This window comes from Canis lupus, chromosome 19 (genome assembly GCF_003254725.2).
Source record: "Canis lupus dingo isolate Sandy chromosome 19, ASM325472v2, whole genome shotgun sequence".
Taxonomy (NCBI): Eukaryota; Metazoa; Chordata; class Mammalia; order Carnivora; family Canidae; genus Canis; species Canis lupus.
This window is the reverse complement of record NC_064261.1, coordinates 4,631,877-4,650,119: the sequence shown is the minus strand read 5'-3', so window position 1 is coordinate 4,650,119 and position 18,243 is coordinate 4,631,877. Positions and strand designations below refer to the sequence as shown.

Sequence of the window (18,243 nt, the reverse complement as noted above, 5' to 3'; positions counted from 1 at the left end):
AGAAAAAAATAAGTAAATGTAAAGCTGTGGAAGACTTTTATTATATTTGTGTTTCAGAAAGAACATTCTGGGGAAACATGTGAAGGCTGAAATAGAGGTAGACAGGACATTAAAATTTTGTTAAGAGGCAAGAAATAAGATTGAACTGACAGGTAACAATAGAAGAGAGAAGTTAGTAAATATTTTAGACCAGAGCATAGATAGACATAAGCCATGAGGAAGAAAAGTATCTACGGTCTTTATGTAGTGTTTGCCACACTTTCAGTTTTTACTATAGGAAAATGATGCTAAGGGCAATATGCCAACAAGTACACAGAATCAGTGATAGATAAATCCAGTCATTAAAACCAAAGCCTTAAAAAAAATAAAAAATAAATAAAACCAAAGCCTTCAATTTATTGGTATATAAACTGACTTTTGAAAAAAAAGCAATACATGACTTTTCTTATGTAAACTATCAAATGTTTATTTCATTTCCATTTAAAGTATTTTCAAGTAAAAATATGGACAAAAAAACATACAAAGGTTGAAGCAACTAGAAGCATGACGGGTATGCATATACATAAGTACAATTGATATCAAATCCATTGCAAAATTGAGTGACACCATATTGCACCAAAATTTATTCCATACAAAAAACACATGTGTCAAGACTTTCTATCAGATGAAAGCACTCTTATTTCATAATATCTTACCACTTACACAAATAGCCCATAAACACCATCTGGCAGTGTGATTGCTGCACAAGAACTCTCCCCAGAGGGAAATCATTAAGCTGTAGAAAAATCCTTTTTATTTCACATATCACATGATGGTATAGACATCAGTGCCAGAGAACCTTAAGAAACACAACACAATCCACACATGAATGTCCCTTTGCACCATTTATATTTTCATAGTTAAATATCTAAATAAATCAGTACTCCTAATATGGTTGGAATGTAGATGCATAAAAGGAATTTTGCTGTTTAAGAATTTATCGATATAAGACATTGTGTAAAATCTGTACAAAATACACACAGACCCCTTTACCATGTTTTACCACCATAATGCCACAGTGAAGAAACCCTATCACAGATGAGGAGCACTGGGGACACTGCCCCTCAGTTAGGGGGATGGTACAAGGCCATGACAGACATTCGAGAGCCAAGTTAAGGGGATAGAGCTGGTCTATAAATTAGAATTGAAGCATAGATCAGAGATGGCTGACAGCACAACCCTCCAGAGTATTCTGACTACCATTTTTTCCCACCGGGCTAACCTGACTCCATGGATGCAAATTATTGATGCTTGCCATAGAATGTCAGAGGCATTTAAATACGTTCATATACGGTACCTAATAATATGCTGATATGAACATACCAGCACATATATTTTCTATCCCTTGATAACTGAAAAACAAGTCACTATCCCTAGGCAGATTTTAACACGAAGCTCACTAAATCTCTTTTTAACAAAGTAAATACAGATATACATATGATAAGAAGACACGAAAAACTCATCATGAAATGAATTCTGAGTCAATAGCTAAATACCATCTCTACCAGTGCATCACTACTAGCTAATCCATATTAAAGTAAGTATATATTAAACAAAACAAAACAAAACAAAACAAAACTGTGAAATCTGGAGTCAAATCTTTGTCAGAAAAGTAGGACAAATTAATTTGTCAAGGACTCAATACAAGAGTCCATTTGTTGCCTTTTTCTTATTTGTATTTATTATAAAGCACATCTACATGTCTGCTCACCAATTTGGCACTGAGAGAAGACTTCTATATTTCATGGTACTGAGCAATGCACTCTCAACACATCTGATGCTTACATTTGCAAAGTTCTCAAAATGTTGTGGGGTACCACTGAAAACTCATTACTATTATATTGCAACATTTCTACAAAGAAATGGAAACTTGAAGCCTATGCCTGTGTTGAAAATAGCATTGGCCTCAGATATCCTCAAAGAGGAAAGTCATATATCACTCTCTACTCATGGATAATGTCAAAAGAAGAATCTGGTTTTCAAGATGTGAGTTATCAACAGTCTAGCTCCAGATTTATAGCGTTAGTCGTACTATTTGCAAGGGAAAACTATTAGGTAAAAAATTTCTCCAAGGGAGAAGATCAAAAACAACCCAAGACCACTTAAAATCTTTAGAGGATTCTTGTGGTTTGTGTAGTAACCATAGATATATATTGTTTTTTTTTTTCTTCCAGAGAAATTAAAAAGTGCTATATGGTAGTGTTTGAAAAATCATTAAAACAACAGTAGCTTAATGTAGATCACTCCTATTCTGTTAAAAGCATACGCTCATTGCAAACAATCTATTCCCCTAAAGTATTATTTTACTTTAATATAATATTCTTTATATTACATTAGCCAGTAAATGGAAATTTGGAATGAAGGAGAAATTCTAGGGAAAAAATAATTCATAAATCTTTTGAAATAAGCTCAAACCTACAACCAGGGAACCACATTGCATTGCCTCTAGGTGTAACACAAATGAGCTTCTGAGCATGTACTGAAGACTGTTAACTAGGAGTAAGTGAGGTCTTATCTTCACAATCATCATCTAAGATCCCTCACAATGCAACCAATTATACAGATGTAACATCCAAAGGCCTAATATGTTTTGCCACAGGATTCTGTGCAAAGTACACCGTCACACAAGATGCTCAAAATAGTCACTTCTGCAAAAGACATTAACTGTGCATCAGTCTTTTTTGCTTGTTTCTTCAGCTTTCAGCATGACCTTTAAAGACTTCAAGAGGTAATAAGGACTCAGCAAACAAATCTTCTAACCAATAAATTAATTCACTTGAAAGTCATACTTTTTAAAAAGTCAGTAGTGTGTATGTTGAGGGAAAAACAAGTATGTCCACTTTCAAACCAGTGCATCCATCTGCATGGCTCTCAAAGGCCTACTACTCCACAGTTTTCTTGAGAGAATATTTATTAAACTGTTAAGGCTGTTATTGGTACCATAAATGTACCCTTGATCCAAGAGTTGAAATACACACATGTAATAGATAACTACTTGAGATCACCATCCCCTAGTGATATTTTAAAGCCAATGGTAACAAAGAGAGCTGAGGACTCCCAAGGGAGTAAACCAAGTGGCAGTTTCACACTAAAGATATCTAGAGTCATTGAACATAAATTCAAATTAATTAAGATTCACTCCCATTTAGAGGATACCATGTCCAAATAGGACAAATAAAACAAAGGAAATAATTGATTGATCTAAAAGACAAAAACAGAAATGGTTCAGAAAGATCAAGCTAATATCCTTAGGAGATTGCAAAGGACAATATCTCACAACATGGAAAACTGGTGAACTTTGTGAGACTAGGATTTACATTTGAGAATTTGTAGTGTATCTAAGAATAAACCAAGCATTTATTTTTAGACATAATCAACTGATTTGAAAATGCAACAAAAAGAAGTAAGAATTATCTTCAAAATTTGGCTGTTAAGATATCTTTTTAAGTACAGTATTAAAACTACCAGAGGTTACACTCTTAAGTATTATATATATTGATATACATTTAAAAATATTTTTATGTTTATGAGAAAATTAACCTAAAATATATTTATAGGTAATAAGTTTTTACCTTATAGATTATGTAAACAGAAGCTGTCAAGATGTCTCATTATCTTCTCTCTAATTTATATCTGCTACAAGTTTCTTCTTGCCAGTTACACATTGTCATGCTTTAATTCCTGACTTTAAATTGTTAGCAAAGTAAAATATGACTCTGTAAACATTGTCAGCACCAACATACAGCATGTTGTGTAGGGTAGAATGAAGCAAGATTATATTTAAGTAAAATCAATCTTTTAGTCCCCTGCATTCAAATCCTCAATCTCGCTATATTTCTTTCCTAAGTAAGAAAAAGAGTTATAGGGACTCCTGGGTGGCTCAGTGGTTGAGCGTCTGCCTTTGGCCCAGGGCATGATCCTGAGGTCCCAGGATCCAGTCCCATATCAAGCTCCCTGCATGGAGCCTGCTTCTCCCTCTGCCTGTGTCTCTGCCTCTCTCTCTGTCTCTCATAAATAAAATATTTTTTAAAAATTTTGTTGTTTTTCTATCATTCAGAACTTAATCATAAAATATGTCAGAAGTGACCCCTCTCTTTATATGTCGCAAGATATATATTATGAGAAAACCATTTATAGTTATATTTAGATACTTCAATTAACTCAAAACTTTATTATTTAAAAATATATTCTATAAATGTCCCATGTTTATTTCTACTAGAAAAAATAATGGAAGTTATTTTACCATATTCTCAGAGACTGATATAGATTTTGTAGGGCCAGAAATGTATACAATTTTTCTGATCTTCTTCAAGAAAGAAACAAAATACAAATTTTCTAATGCAACATTAGGTACAGGACCTTGGAAGGGGCATATCTAAGCAAGGGGCGCTGAAGCTACATTCCATCAGCTACTCAGGATATCCACATATGCACAACAGTTATTTTTTAATTTTTCTCTGACTATGCTGCATAATAAGTTACATCAAAATATCATTACTTCAAGTCACATGCTATCTTTCATTTCCTGCTACTCTGACCTTCAGTATTTTATCTTTTCATAACCTTTAACTCAATTATAAGAAATCCACTATAGGGCAAAGATGCCCTCTTTCGTGGTTGGCATTACATTCGTCTACAAATAGAGATATAATAATGAGTTTCCTGAAGACTGATTACAGTTCATAAAAAAATTATGTTAAGTAATTATACTCAGGTTAACTATCTGTTAATATAGCAACTGGGGACACAATTTTACCAGACACATAAAATTACCCAGAAATGTGTTTCAACGTACATGTTAGAGAAAATGCTATGCATTCCTAATGTAACCTAATAATCTATCCTACTCCTGTGCCAGCAGAGATAGGAAAGATACAGTATAAGCACATATGTATATTTGTGGGTACACAGGCCTAACATTTATGTTGGGTACTGGAGTCTGCTATTTTTTCTAGAACAAATCTTTAATCTCCTGAAGAAAGACAAGAATAGGGTCTACTTCCAGTTGATCTAAACATTTATAACAGTCCAGTTTTCCACAATCAACCAAAGAAAAATCTTGGGAAAATAATCTAACATTTTAAAAAATGAGTCCAAAAATTTACTGAAATATTTATAATTGCATAAGGAGAATCAGTCCATTTTTTAATAAAATTGTTTTAGCTTTGGAAGTCTTTAACTAAATCTGTTTAATTTTCAATTAAATACTTGAGATTCCATGTTACCAAAAAGCAGTACATTTGAAAATAGTATATTAGTCATCTTAAACTGTACTGGCCACTTATACTTTTTGTGGTATAATAAACTCATAATATGTATATGAACATTTGAATATTCACACTGGTGCAAGTATATTGCATGTAATGGTTTATATATAATTCTCTATATACATAATTTTAATTATACGAGAAAAAAATTTACTTAGTATAAATAAAACATACATATTACTGTGCAGGGGGGTTTTCAACTAGAATGGTTTGATGCAATACCATCTGAATAAAAATTATGAATATTGATTTCCTGATTATAGAAACCCTGCATCTTTCCGTGATGTATCGTGCAAATAAGTTGAAGTACAACTTAATCTTTATCACTTAAAAAAAATTATTGACCAACTAACTCTCTGTCTGGTTAAAATGGAAATTTTAGAAATTTAACAATGTTAAACAAATGTTTAGAAATTTAACAATGCAAAAATCATTTTTGAAAATGATGGAAAAAATAAGTATGTGTTCTAGCTGGCTTTTACAATGTCATATTTAAAAAGAAATTAAAACAAAAAATAAAGAAATAAAATGAGACCTATCTGCCACTGTAGATATAAGCACATTACTCTCAGGAATAATCAAGACCTGTACAAACTTCTCTATAAGATTTTACCTTTTTTTTTTTTTTTTTACCTTTTTTTTTTTTTTTTCACTACAAAACAAACAAAACAAAAACAAAACCCACGAAAAACCTCAAGAAGAGTTTGCTGGTTTATATTACATGGGCTTAGACTGTAGAAAAAAAAAACAACATAAGGACAATCTATTTTTACCTCAGCAACAATAGAGTGGCAAGAGATGTAGACAAATGGATAGAAGAAGCAGAAACTACAGATCAAATTTGAAAACCATATGGTAAGAGAAAAAGGAAAGAATTTTTATGAATTCACTTAGAGACCCAAATACTAGGTTTGACTGAAAAAAATGTCAATCTTGGATGTGTATTAAATATTATCAAGATCAAAAACTGAAATTAAAAAAAAACTGAAATTAGTGAATTAGAATTGCCTCAAATTATAAATCATCATTTCTGTTTTGGTCAATTGTCTATGAACTATCAGCTCTTAATGATTTTAATCAGTAAAATTCCTTAAAAACTTGTTACTTTTCAAATCAGGGGATGAAACAGTCTGGTATGGCTATTTAATCTTGGAGGTATGTAAATAACAGTTTACACATTCCATCATTATATTACATTCAAAATTCCACAATATTTTCTAAACCTACCATAAAAACATCTGTCTGAATACATATACATACAGTTTCTCCTTTTGATGAATTTGTTATCAGTTATCTCTTTCTCAAGTTGAATGATAATTAAGGTAAGGAAACTACTGACAAAGCTGAGATAAAGAAGTGGAAAATTTTTAGAAATACTCGTTGTAAATCTTATTTAGCAGTGACATTTCTGCCTCAATTTTTCTGTGAATATATTCCTTTTCCTAATTAATCTGGACAGGTTCATTTGAAGGGATACTTTAACAGAATATAAAATATATAAAGAAAACATACAAACTATCAAAATTTGTCATGATGTAAAAATAACTTATGATATTAAAAAAATTATTCCTAATTACTAACACTGCATATAGATATGATTATAGGATTGGGCATAATATTTTGGGTATTTTCTCTCTTGTTGACTTCTGTCTTATATGAACATTGCAATTTGAAGATTTAAAAATGCATATATTTAGATATATTATCAAGGAGGTAAATTATCTGTAATTGTACTTAAGAGGCTTTAATACCGAACTGAAGTATTGTTTTGCTCTTAGAAAGATGATACATCCTTTCCTAGTCAAATGGGCTGCCATGCAAACAAAGTGGCCCATAACCTTGGAGTGAAATGATAATGAGTGAAAAAAATCTTAATGTAATCAATTATCAAGAATTTTTAGACATAATTCCTGGATTTTTCTCATAAACAATAGCCTCTAGAAGCTCTTCTTTAATATATTCCTTAAAATTAGGCCTATCCCTTCTGTCTTTTGTTCAAAATGCTCTAGCTATAATGCATTAAAAGATGAGTGACATCTAAGTTGGTTATCTAAGGGTAAGCAATGCAATGACAACATAAAATAAATTTCTTTCCCTCCTCAGTCTATAATGATGACGTATGCTTCCCCCCCACCAGAGTAGAAAACACTTTTCACAGTATAGTCATCTACAGCATATAAAAATTGTTTCTATAAAAGCCATATATACAGAAAACATCTCAGTGTTCATGATAAAATATGTTATAAAGGCCACTAAAGTAATAGTTCATTCTGTAGTCATTTTCTTCCAACTTCACGTAGGTATCAGGGATTCCAAAATCATGTGAACTCATGGAATGCTTGCATATCAGCTTTCAGTAACTACATGGAGTTAGAACTAAAGTTCTTAGAAACCAGCTTGAATACACTAAAAGATACGAATAGCAATAACAGATTCCTTTAGTCCATCACCAAAGTTGCAATCCTCTAGATTTTCATGAAATGAAGATCCACATTTTGTTTTAGCCTTTGGACAGAAACAAGGCCATGCATAGATCACCAAGATTTCAAATGCATTAATTCATAATTTATCACAATCTTCTTCTGGTACAACTTCCAGTATTATTTGTAATGTTCTGGTTATTTTGTCTACAAAGAAATAAAGAAGAGAAATTAAAAATGCACAGAACTCAGGAATGCGTAAAGACAGCAAAATGTGAATTATTTGGAGTTGAATACTGAAAACATACAACCGCCTATTTCATGAGCACTTTCAAGAATTATTTACTTCATTAGAATCCCATCATGCTCAATTAATTTATTTGTCACTTCTGTAACTTCCCATGATGGCTTCTTAGCAAGAATACATTAATATTTTGTATTCAAATAGGAATTTTTATTCAGAAGCCAGGAGGCTGAAAATATTTTGAGGCAACAGAACCAAGATATAAATAAATGTTCAAAAATATACTCCATATTTGGTTTAAAACTGGTTTGTTGTTTTAGTACCTATGAGATTACAACCAATTCCTCAGAAAAATCAAAAGACTCATACTCTAACATCCTGCTCAAACTTGTAGCATATTTCTGAGTAAAACACATTATGTCCCAGGGCCTTATCATCTCATCTGCAGAACGAGGGACTTGGGAGTCCATCAGCAAGATGGAGGGCTAGGAGGTCCCAACACTTGTCTCACCACAAAAACAACAACAAAACAAAACAAAAACACAAGCAAACAAACAAAAAACCAAGAACAATAAATAAATAGCTACAAACTGAAGAAAACAGATCAGGGAAATTTCTAAACAACAAAGAAAAGGGGACAAAAATCTAGCAGAGCTAAAAAAAAAAAATTGAGGATGCCTACATAGAAACGTAAAGAAAGTATCCTGCCTGCATCACCCTATTCCCCCAGTCAGAATCTGGAGGACCCCAACAAGGCTTGGTGTTGTGGAAGGGTGCAGCTTTAGCTACATAGGCTTCCCACAGTCCTCCTCAACGACTGGTCCCAGCTGATGGGGCACCGAGCATCCCCACTCCACATCTGCTCCCAGAGGCTGGGGCTCATGTTGAGGTGAGACTTGCCCGTATGGGGCCTTGGGTGTTGATGTGCCCCACTCTCAAGATGGGGCACCATGGCACATCACCACACACAAGACTGGAGCTGCCACTGTTCTTAGTCCACTCCAGCCCCAGACTGGGGCTTTGTCCCATAATCGTTGAGGAAACCTCTCCTCTCTTGAGCCCTGCCCTCAGGGTCCCAAGTTACTCTCTGGCTGTCATTTTTGGGGCTATGCTACTGTTGCCCTGAGTCCCCCTCCAACAACCTTTCCAGGTCAAGAATCTGAATGATAATTGCCAAGACAATCTTTTACTGGACCTACTCCTACCCCTCAGTTCCAGGCCCTGGCTCTGACTCATCACTGCCAGGGGCACTGCCACTATCCTAAGTGTTACTCACTTCCTGTTTCCCAAGTCACACCTTGGCTACCATTACTGGGGCTGTGCTGCTGTTGCCATGAGAACCCCATCCCAGGTCAAGGCTCTGAACTGTCATTGATGAGATGGGCTCTTGCTGCCTTAATCCCTATCCTGTGGGTTCCAGGTCACAGTTCTGACCCATCATTGCTAGGGGCACTGCCACTACTGTAGGCTCCACCCCTCAGGTTTCAAGTTGGGGCTCTGACCTATCATTGCTGGAAAAAGGCTACTGCTGCCTTTAACTCTACTGCTCAGGTCCTGAGTTGGAGCTCTGAAATGTCATTGACAGGGCAGGGCTGCCACTGCTCTGTGTCCAGATCCCCACATGTGCCTTTAACAGATCACTACCAGAGTTATGCTGTTGCTATCTTGGGGGTATACTGGTGCCAGAAGTGAGACTTTCACCCACATCCTCAGGCTGCTCTACGACAACACTTTGTAATTCCAGAACCCTTGCCACTGCTGTATTCCCTCCAACCACCAGGAGTCACAGTGGTGACTCCTTAGCTAGAACTTCCTTCTATGGGGGAAAAAAAAAATCTCAGTAAGGAAATTAGCAGATTTCTCAGCAGAAAAATTGCAGACCAGGAGAGAATGGGATGATATTTTCATAGCGCTCAAAGAAAAAAAAAGAAAAAAAAAAAAACTGCCATCAACCAAGAATACTCTATCCAAAAAAGCTATCATTTGGAAATAAAGGGGACTAAAGACTTTCCCAGACAAACAAAAGCTGAGGGAATTTATAGCCAATAGACCTGCCTACAAGAAATGCTAAAGAGAATTCTTCAAGATAAAAAAAAGTAACATAAAAACAAGTGAAAGTATAAAATTCACTTGTGAAGGCAAATATATAGTCAAATTCAACTCTTATATTGCAATGGTAGTGTGTGAATCACTTTGAAATCTGCCATATGAGTTAAGAGATAAAAGTGGTGAAAGTAGCTATAGGTACAATATTTTGTTAATGGACATACAATGTAAAAACATGAAAATTGGGACATCAAAATAAAATTTGTGTGCAGAGGCAAGTAAATGAGTAAAACTTTACTATGGAATTGAATTTAAATTGTTATCAGCTTAAAATACATGGTTATATCTATAAGATGAAAGCCTCATGGTAACCACAGAGTAAAAACCCATAATAGATACATAAATGATAAAGAGAAAAGAATAAAAACAACCACTACAAAATATCATCAACTTGTAAAGAAAAAAAGCAACACAGGAAGAAAGAAACAGAGGAATTACAAAATAATCAGAGTACAATTAACAAAATTCCAATAGCAAGTCTTTATGTATCAATAATTACTTTAAATGTCTTAATTTCTAACTAAAAGATGCAGAGTGGCTGAATTGATTTTTTTAAAAAGATTCATCTGTACACTATCTATAAGACACATTTAGCCATTAAGGGCACTCACATGCTGAAAGTGAAGGGATGAAAGAAGATAATTCAAGCAAATGGAAACCAAGAGAGAGTAGGGGTAGCTATACTTATATCAGACCCTAAACCAAAAATGGTAAAGAGAAACAAAGAAGTCATTATACAATGATAAAGGGGTCAATTCATCAAAAAGATATAATAATTATAATCATAATCATCTATGTACCCAATACTGGAGCACTTAAATATATCAAGTAATTATTAACAGATATCAAGAAGAAATAGACAGCAATAGTGGGGAAATTGATGACTCCAGTTTTTTGTTTGTTTGTTTGTTTGTTTTTAAGATTTTATTCATTTATTCATGAGAGACAATGAGAGAGAGAGAGGCAGAGACACAAGCAGAGGGAGAAGCAGGCTCCATGCAGGGAGCCCGACATGGGACTCGATCCCAAGTCTCCAGGATCGTGCCCTGAGCTGAAGGCAGCACTAAACTGCTGAGCCACCCGGACTGCCCGATGACTCCAGTTTCAATATGGATAGATCATCCAGACAGAAAAATCATTAAGGAAATAATGGATTTAAATGACACTTTAGACTAAACAGACTGAACAGACATACATAGAACGTTCCATCCAACAACAGAAAAATACACATTCTTTTCAAGCACACACAAAACATTCTCCAGGATGATCACATAATAGGTCACAAAACGCGTTAGCAAATTTAAGAGGATTTAAATTGTACCTAGTATCCTTCCAACCACACAGTATGAAGATCAAATCAATAAAGGAAATTGGTTGAATTGATCAAATAAAAAGAAAAGCTAATCAATTCACAAATATGTAGAGATTCTCCTGAACAACCAACAGGTTGAAGAAGAAATCAAAAGGGAAATCAAGAAATATATTCAAATAAAAGAATCCAGAAGGACAACATATCTAAACCTGTGGGATGCCGCAAAAGCAGTTCTAAAAGGGAAGTTTACAGCGAGACAGATCTCAAATAACTTAACTTTACACCTCAAGGAAGTAGACAAAGAAGAACAAAGCCCAAAGTTAGCAGAAGGAAGGAAATAACAAAGATCAGAGCAGAAATAAATAAAATAGAGACAGAAAAACAAACAAAAATATAAATGAAATTAAGAACTGATTCTTTGAAAAGATAAAACTTTATCTAGATTAACTAAGAGGAAGACTCAAAAAATAAAGTCAAAAAGAAAGAAAAGGTGCTTGGGTGGCTCATTCAGTCAAGTATCTGACTCTTGATTTTAGCTCAGGTCATGATCTCAGGGTTGTGAGATTGAGTCCTGCATTGGGCTCCGCACTGGGCATGCAGCCTGCTTAAGATTCTCTCTCTCCTTCTCCCTCTGCCCCTCCACCACCCCTTTCTCTCTCTCTCTGTCTCCTTCTTTAAAAAAAAAAAAAAGGAGACATTACAACTGATACAAAGTATTATGAGAGACTTCTATGGACAATTATATGCCAACAAACTGAATAACCTAGAATAAATGGATAAATTCCTAGAAAAATATGGTCTCCCAAGATTAAATTAGGAAGAAGGAGAAAATCTAAATAAACCAATATCAAGTAAGGAGATAAAATCACTAATAAAAAAAAAACCTCCCAACACAGAAAAGCCTAGGAATAGATGCTTGCAGTGATAAATTCTGGGAAACCTTCAAAGAAATATTAACACCAATCCTTCTAACTGTTCTAAAAAATTCTAAAGGAAGGAACACTCCCAAATTCATTTTATGAGGCCAGCATTCTGCTGACACCAAAGTCAGACTAAGACATTATAAGAAAAAAAAATCATAGACCAATATTCCTGATGAATATAGATGCAAAAATTCTCAATAAAATATTAGCAAGTAAAATTCAACAACATAATAAAAGGATAATTTACCTATGGTCAAGTGGGATTTATCTGTGGGATGCAAGGATATATCAAACGCATACTGGAAGTCCTAGCCAGAGCAATTGAGCAAGAAAAATGAAACAAATCATATTCATGTCAGAAAGAAGTAAAATTAACTCTTTTCATAGATGGGTGATCTTATACATAGAAAACCCTAAAAAGGGATCCCTGGGTGGCTCAGTGGTTTAGTGTCTGCCTTTGGCCCAGGGCATGATCCTGAAGTCCCAGAATCGAGTCCCACATCAGGCTCCCTGCATGGAGCCTGCTTCTCCCTCTGCCTGTGTCTCTGCCTCTCTCTCTCTCTCTCTCTCTCTGTCTCTCATGAATAAATAAATAAAATCTTTAAAAAAAAAAGAAAAGAAAACCCTAAAACCTCACTAAAAAAACTGTTATAACTAATACATGAATTTCATAAAATTGCAGAACACAAAATCAACATACAGAAATCAGTTGCATTTATATACAGTAACAATAAATTATCTGAAAAAGAAATTAAGAAAGCAATTCCATTTACAATAGCATCAAAAACAATAAAATATTTAGGAATAAATTTAACCAAGAAGGTGAAAGACCCACACACTGACAATTACAAGACGTTAATGAAAGAGATTAAGGATATATGGATAAATGGAAAGATATCTCATGTTCCTAAATTGGAAGAATATTGTGAAAATGTCCACATGAACCAAGGTGATCCACAGATTCAATGCAATCTCAAACAAATTCCAATGACATTTTTCACAGAAATAGGAAAAAACTATCCTAAAATTTGTTTGGAACTACAAAAGACCCTGAATAGCCAAAGCAATCCTGAAAAGAAGAATTAAGCTGGAGGCATCACAATACTTGATTTCAAGCCATATTACAAAACCACAATAATCAAAGATACTGGCATAATAAGAGGCTCACAGATTAGAAGAACAGAATAGAGAGCCTATATATAAACCCATATATGTATACCTACCCTTATACATATAGTAAACTAATTTTTGACAAGGTGCCAGGAACATGCAATGGGGAAAGGACAATCTCTTTAATTAATGGTTCTAGGAATACTGGGTATCCACATGCAAAAGAATGAAACTCTAGTGTGGACCCCCACCTTACACCATTCACAAAAATTAACTCAAAATGGATCAAAGATTTAAATGTAAGATCTGAGATCATAAAATTCCTAGAAGAAAACATAGGGAAAAAGATCCTTGACATCAGTCTAGGCAATAATTTCTTGGACAAGTCATCAAAAGCACAGGCAATGAAAACAAGTGGGACTATATTAAACTAGACAGCTCTGCTCAGCAAAGGAAATAATCAACAAATTGACAAAATATTGTGAAATAAAATAATTTGAAAATAAAAGTGGGAGAAAATGATTATTTCAATAATTTGAAATAAAAGTGGGAGAAAATATTCACAAATCATATGTCTGATAAGGGACCATTATCCACAATTCATCAAGAACTCACACAATACCAAAAAAAAAAAGAAAATAATCCAATTAAAAAGACCAAAAACCTGAATAGACATGTTTTCAAAAAAGACATACAAATGGCCAACAGGTGTATGAAAAGGTGTTCAACATCAGTAATCACCAGGGAAATGAAAATCAAAACCATAATGTGGCATTACCTTCCACCTGTTAGGATAGCTTTTATCAAAAAGAGATAAAAAATATTAGTGGGGATGTGAAGGAAAGGCAACCCTTATACACTACTGGTGGGAATGTAAATTGGTTATAACCATTATGGAAAACATAATGGCAGTTCCTCAAAAACTTAAAAATTGAACTACCTGTGATCTAGCAATCCTATTCCCAGTTATGTGTGCAAAGAAGTTGAAGTCAGTATCTCAAAGGTATAGGTGTATCTTCAAGCTATGTTAACTGCAACATCATTCACAAAAGCCAAGATATGGAAGCAACCAAAGTGTTCATCAACAGAAAAATGAATAAAGAAGATGTTATTATGGACTATATTTATCCGTGAGAAAGAAGGAAATCCTGCCATTTGCAACAACATTATGCTAAGTGAGGTAAGTCAGAGAAAGACAAATACTGCATAATAGCACTTACATTATGGAATCTAAAAAAAAAAAAATGAGCTTGTTGAATAGAGAGTAGAATGGGACTACTTACCAGGGACTAGAGGGCTAGGAAATTGGAGAGATGTTGTTTAAGAGTATGACCTCCGGGGATCCCTGGGTGGCGCAGCGGTTTGGCGCCTGCCTTTGGCCCAGGGCGCGATCCTGGAGACCCGGGATCGAATCCCACATCAGGCTCCCGGTGCATGGAGCCTGCTTCTCCCTCTGCCTGTGTCTCTGACTCTCTCTCTCTCTCTCTCTCTCTCTCTATCATAAATAAATAAAAATTTTTAAAAAAAGAGTATAACCTCGGCTATGGATGTCTAATGTACAACATAGTGATGACAGTCAACAGTACAATAAATCACAAACTTGCTAAGACACTACCTCTGAGCCATCCTCAACACACCTAATGCTGGTGTAGTAATCATATTGCGATATACAAATGTACTAGACCAACACATATACCTTAAAGTCCTCTAATGTCATAATATAAATCACATCTCCATCAAAAAATAATAATAATAACTTAAAAAAAAAAAAAAAGAAAGGACTTGGATTCAAAAATAGTTCTCAAAGTGTAATTCCCTGAACTGGGAATAGCCTGAGTTATCAGAAACGCAACTTTTCAAAACACAATCCCAGACCTACTAAATCAGAAACTTAAAGGTAGGAGGCCCACAAAACTGTGATTCTGCTAGACACTAAAATGTAGAAACCAGTGGGCTAGATGATTTCTAAGGTCATTTTATCTTGGCAGTCCTAGAATTCTGTGATGCTAGTTTCCCAGGGTGTTCATTCTTGTTCATCTCTTAATCTTTGTAATCCATCCCTATAGAACCTCTTCAGACTGCTACGGGTCCTGGAGCCTCTAGGGCCTGTCTTCTCGATAGTGTTAGACCCGCATCGTCACTCATCCAGACACACAATCATCCTCCTCTTTCATGACTTGTCACCTGGAAGAATCCCTTCCAAGAAGCAGTATTTAACTTCACTTAAAAAAAAAAAAAGGTATATTTTTCATCCACTGCCTTAGAAGAGTGTTCCCCAAAGTTGTTTTTCTCCACACACTCATTTTCTAAGATACATCAATTATAAAGAGCTCGGGACAATTCTGGCAAATGGTAAACTCCCTGTAAATGTTTCTTGAATAAAATATATGTATTACAGCCCGCTCTACACTGAGATATACGTGGAAGACAAGTGAGTGCTCAAGAGTAATAAAAGTCCACATTTACAGAAAAGGGAAGTGGTAAAATTATCTGAGAAAAACAGATTGTTGAAAAGGAAGTACCAATCAGCAGTATGGGATATATGGTTTTGTAAGCAGAGAAGGAGCCAGGGCTATCCGATAGGTTGAAACAGTAGGAGATTTTAGGCATTTTCAGTGGTGGATTGCAAAGCATTGGGGTTAAATTTATATCCTCTCCATCTCTTCCTCCCTGAACTAATCCCTACAATGACTGACGTGTGTGTGTGTGTGTGTGTGTGTGTGTGTGTGTGTGTGTGTGACTATTCATGCACGTATCTCCCGAACAAAAGCCTTTCCCGAATGTCTGTTTCTGCATTCTGGACCCCCAGTCTTTTGCTTTCTTAGACATCTTATTTCCCCATGTCACAGAACTGTATCAGCTCCAGATAAAAGAAGAGCAATTCGGGGATCCTGATGCTTTGCTAGTGACATTCTTTGCTTTGTGACATTCTCCTTTCTGAAAGCTCCATTTAGGTCTTCTATTCTAATAGGACATATGAGGCCAAAGAATCTGTTTTCCAGTTCTGCACACCCTTTCTCTTCTTCCATGTTCAAATTGTCCTATTACGCTCTCTCCTACGATTTAAATCTGCTCTTGGGATCCTGAGATTTAAATAATTCTCCTCATAATGGAGGTTCGGCCAGAGTGACTGACTGTGGCACTGATTTAGCCGTTGGAACTACACCAGCTTTTCCTTCTAGGTCACCTCCAAAGATGAGATCAGATAGGGGTACTCTCAGCAACCCAACAAGCCTCTGTGGAAGCTTCCTACTTGCCCACAGGGAATGTGGACCATGTGGCATTCAGCTGCTTCCATGCTCATAGGAGCCTTTTGACTTTGGGGATAATCAGCTCCATGATACTACTCACTCTCTCTCTCTAAATATATAATATAATATAATATAATATAATATAATATAATATAATATATATAATTATAAATAAATATATGCTTATAGATATATAAAATATTTACTATTATATTATTAATTTATAAGTTTTATATAATTTATATATATAAATTATCTACTTGAGAGAGAAAGAGCACAAGAGAGGGCACAAGAAGGGGAGAGGCAGAGGAATAGAAAGAAGCAGAGAAAGAAGCAGACTTCCCACTGATCAGGAGCCCCCATGTAGGGCTCAATAGATCCCAGGACCACAACCTGAGCCAAAGACAGACGCTTAATCAATGGAGCCACCCAGGTGCTCCTCCATGATATCATCCTTTTAGGTAAAGTGGAGCCAACAAGCCTACACTTGGTGTTTTCAGGAACTGCAAGCTACAAGAAGAGCAAACAGCAATTGCAGTGTTTTCAGCTTTACTTTTTCGTGTTCAGTAGTTTTGAATTCAGCTGAAACAACAACTGACTTTGCAAAATCCGATTTACCCAACCACACTTGGTACAAGCATGGGTCCTGCAGCCAAAACTGAGTAAGTCTGTGAAGTATTAGAACAAAACCAATCTTCCCCACAAGTCAGAGTAAAACTATAGTACATATTTTTTTTTAAAGTCTTCCAAATCTTTTCACATGCATGGTCTCGTTTTATTTATCCTTACAGTGAAGGTGGTTTGGGCCCCTAAGAAATGTAGGGCCAGCTTAACTTAAAATATCGTACTTTAACTTAAAATATCGTACTACAGTCTTCGCGAAGAGCCAGTCATGTGCCATCAGGCAACTTTCAGTGAGGCATCATTAGGCAGGTTGCCAATGACACACCGTAAGCAGCATATGCTTTCAGGACCCTGGAACTGCAAAGTCATTGTCTACAGAGATGGACTATGATGCTTTTGCTTGGCGCTCTTCGGTATGATGCTTTTTTTTTTTTTTTTTAATTTTATTTATTTATTCATAGAGATGCAGAGAGAGAGAGAGGCAGAGACACAGGCAGAGGGAGAAGCAGGCTCCATGCAGAGAGCCTGACGTGGGACTCGATCCAGGGTCTCGATCCAGGGTCTCCAGATCACGCCCCGGGCTGCAGGCAGCGCTAAACCGCTGCGCCACCGGGGCTGCCCCCGGTATGATGCTTTGTAATCAAAGGTGTTGCCTCAACACTACTATCCTCCATATCTTGCTTTAGCAAGAGGGATCCACTCCCAGTCAATCCAGTCATCTGGGCTGTGACACAGTCTGGCTGATAAATGGAGGCAGCCAAGCAAAACAGCTACCGCCAGCCCTCGCCGGAGCTTGCCAGCTCCAGCTACCTCCATGTATTTGAGTCGGACAGTGGGGTGTCCGCCCCATTTTCCCTGGTGAGAAGCTCGTGTTTCTATAAATAAATAAATAAATACCCAGAAAAATTCACGACTCTGTCACAGATGGCAGAAAAATGTGTTCTGTG

At 35.7% G+C, this 18,243-nt stretch overlaps 1 protein-coding gene across 1 annotated transcript in view; it reads right to left on the bottom strand.

Moving 5' to 3' along the window:
* Positions 1-770: 770 nt before the first annotated feature.
* The window catches only part of SLC7A11 (solute carrier family 7 member 11), an 89,384-nt gene continuing 71,911 nt past the window's right edge, over positions 771-18,243 (bottom strand). Inside the window, exon 12 of the mRNA XM_025462247.3 lies at positions 771-7,933. Within this exon, the coding sequence (XP_025318032.1) occupies positions 7,866-7,933 (68 nt within the window). The 3' untranslated portion in view covers positions 771-7,865. The remainder of the gene's footprint in view (positions 7,934-18,243) is intronic.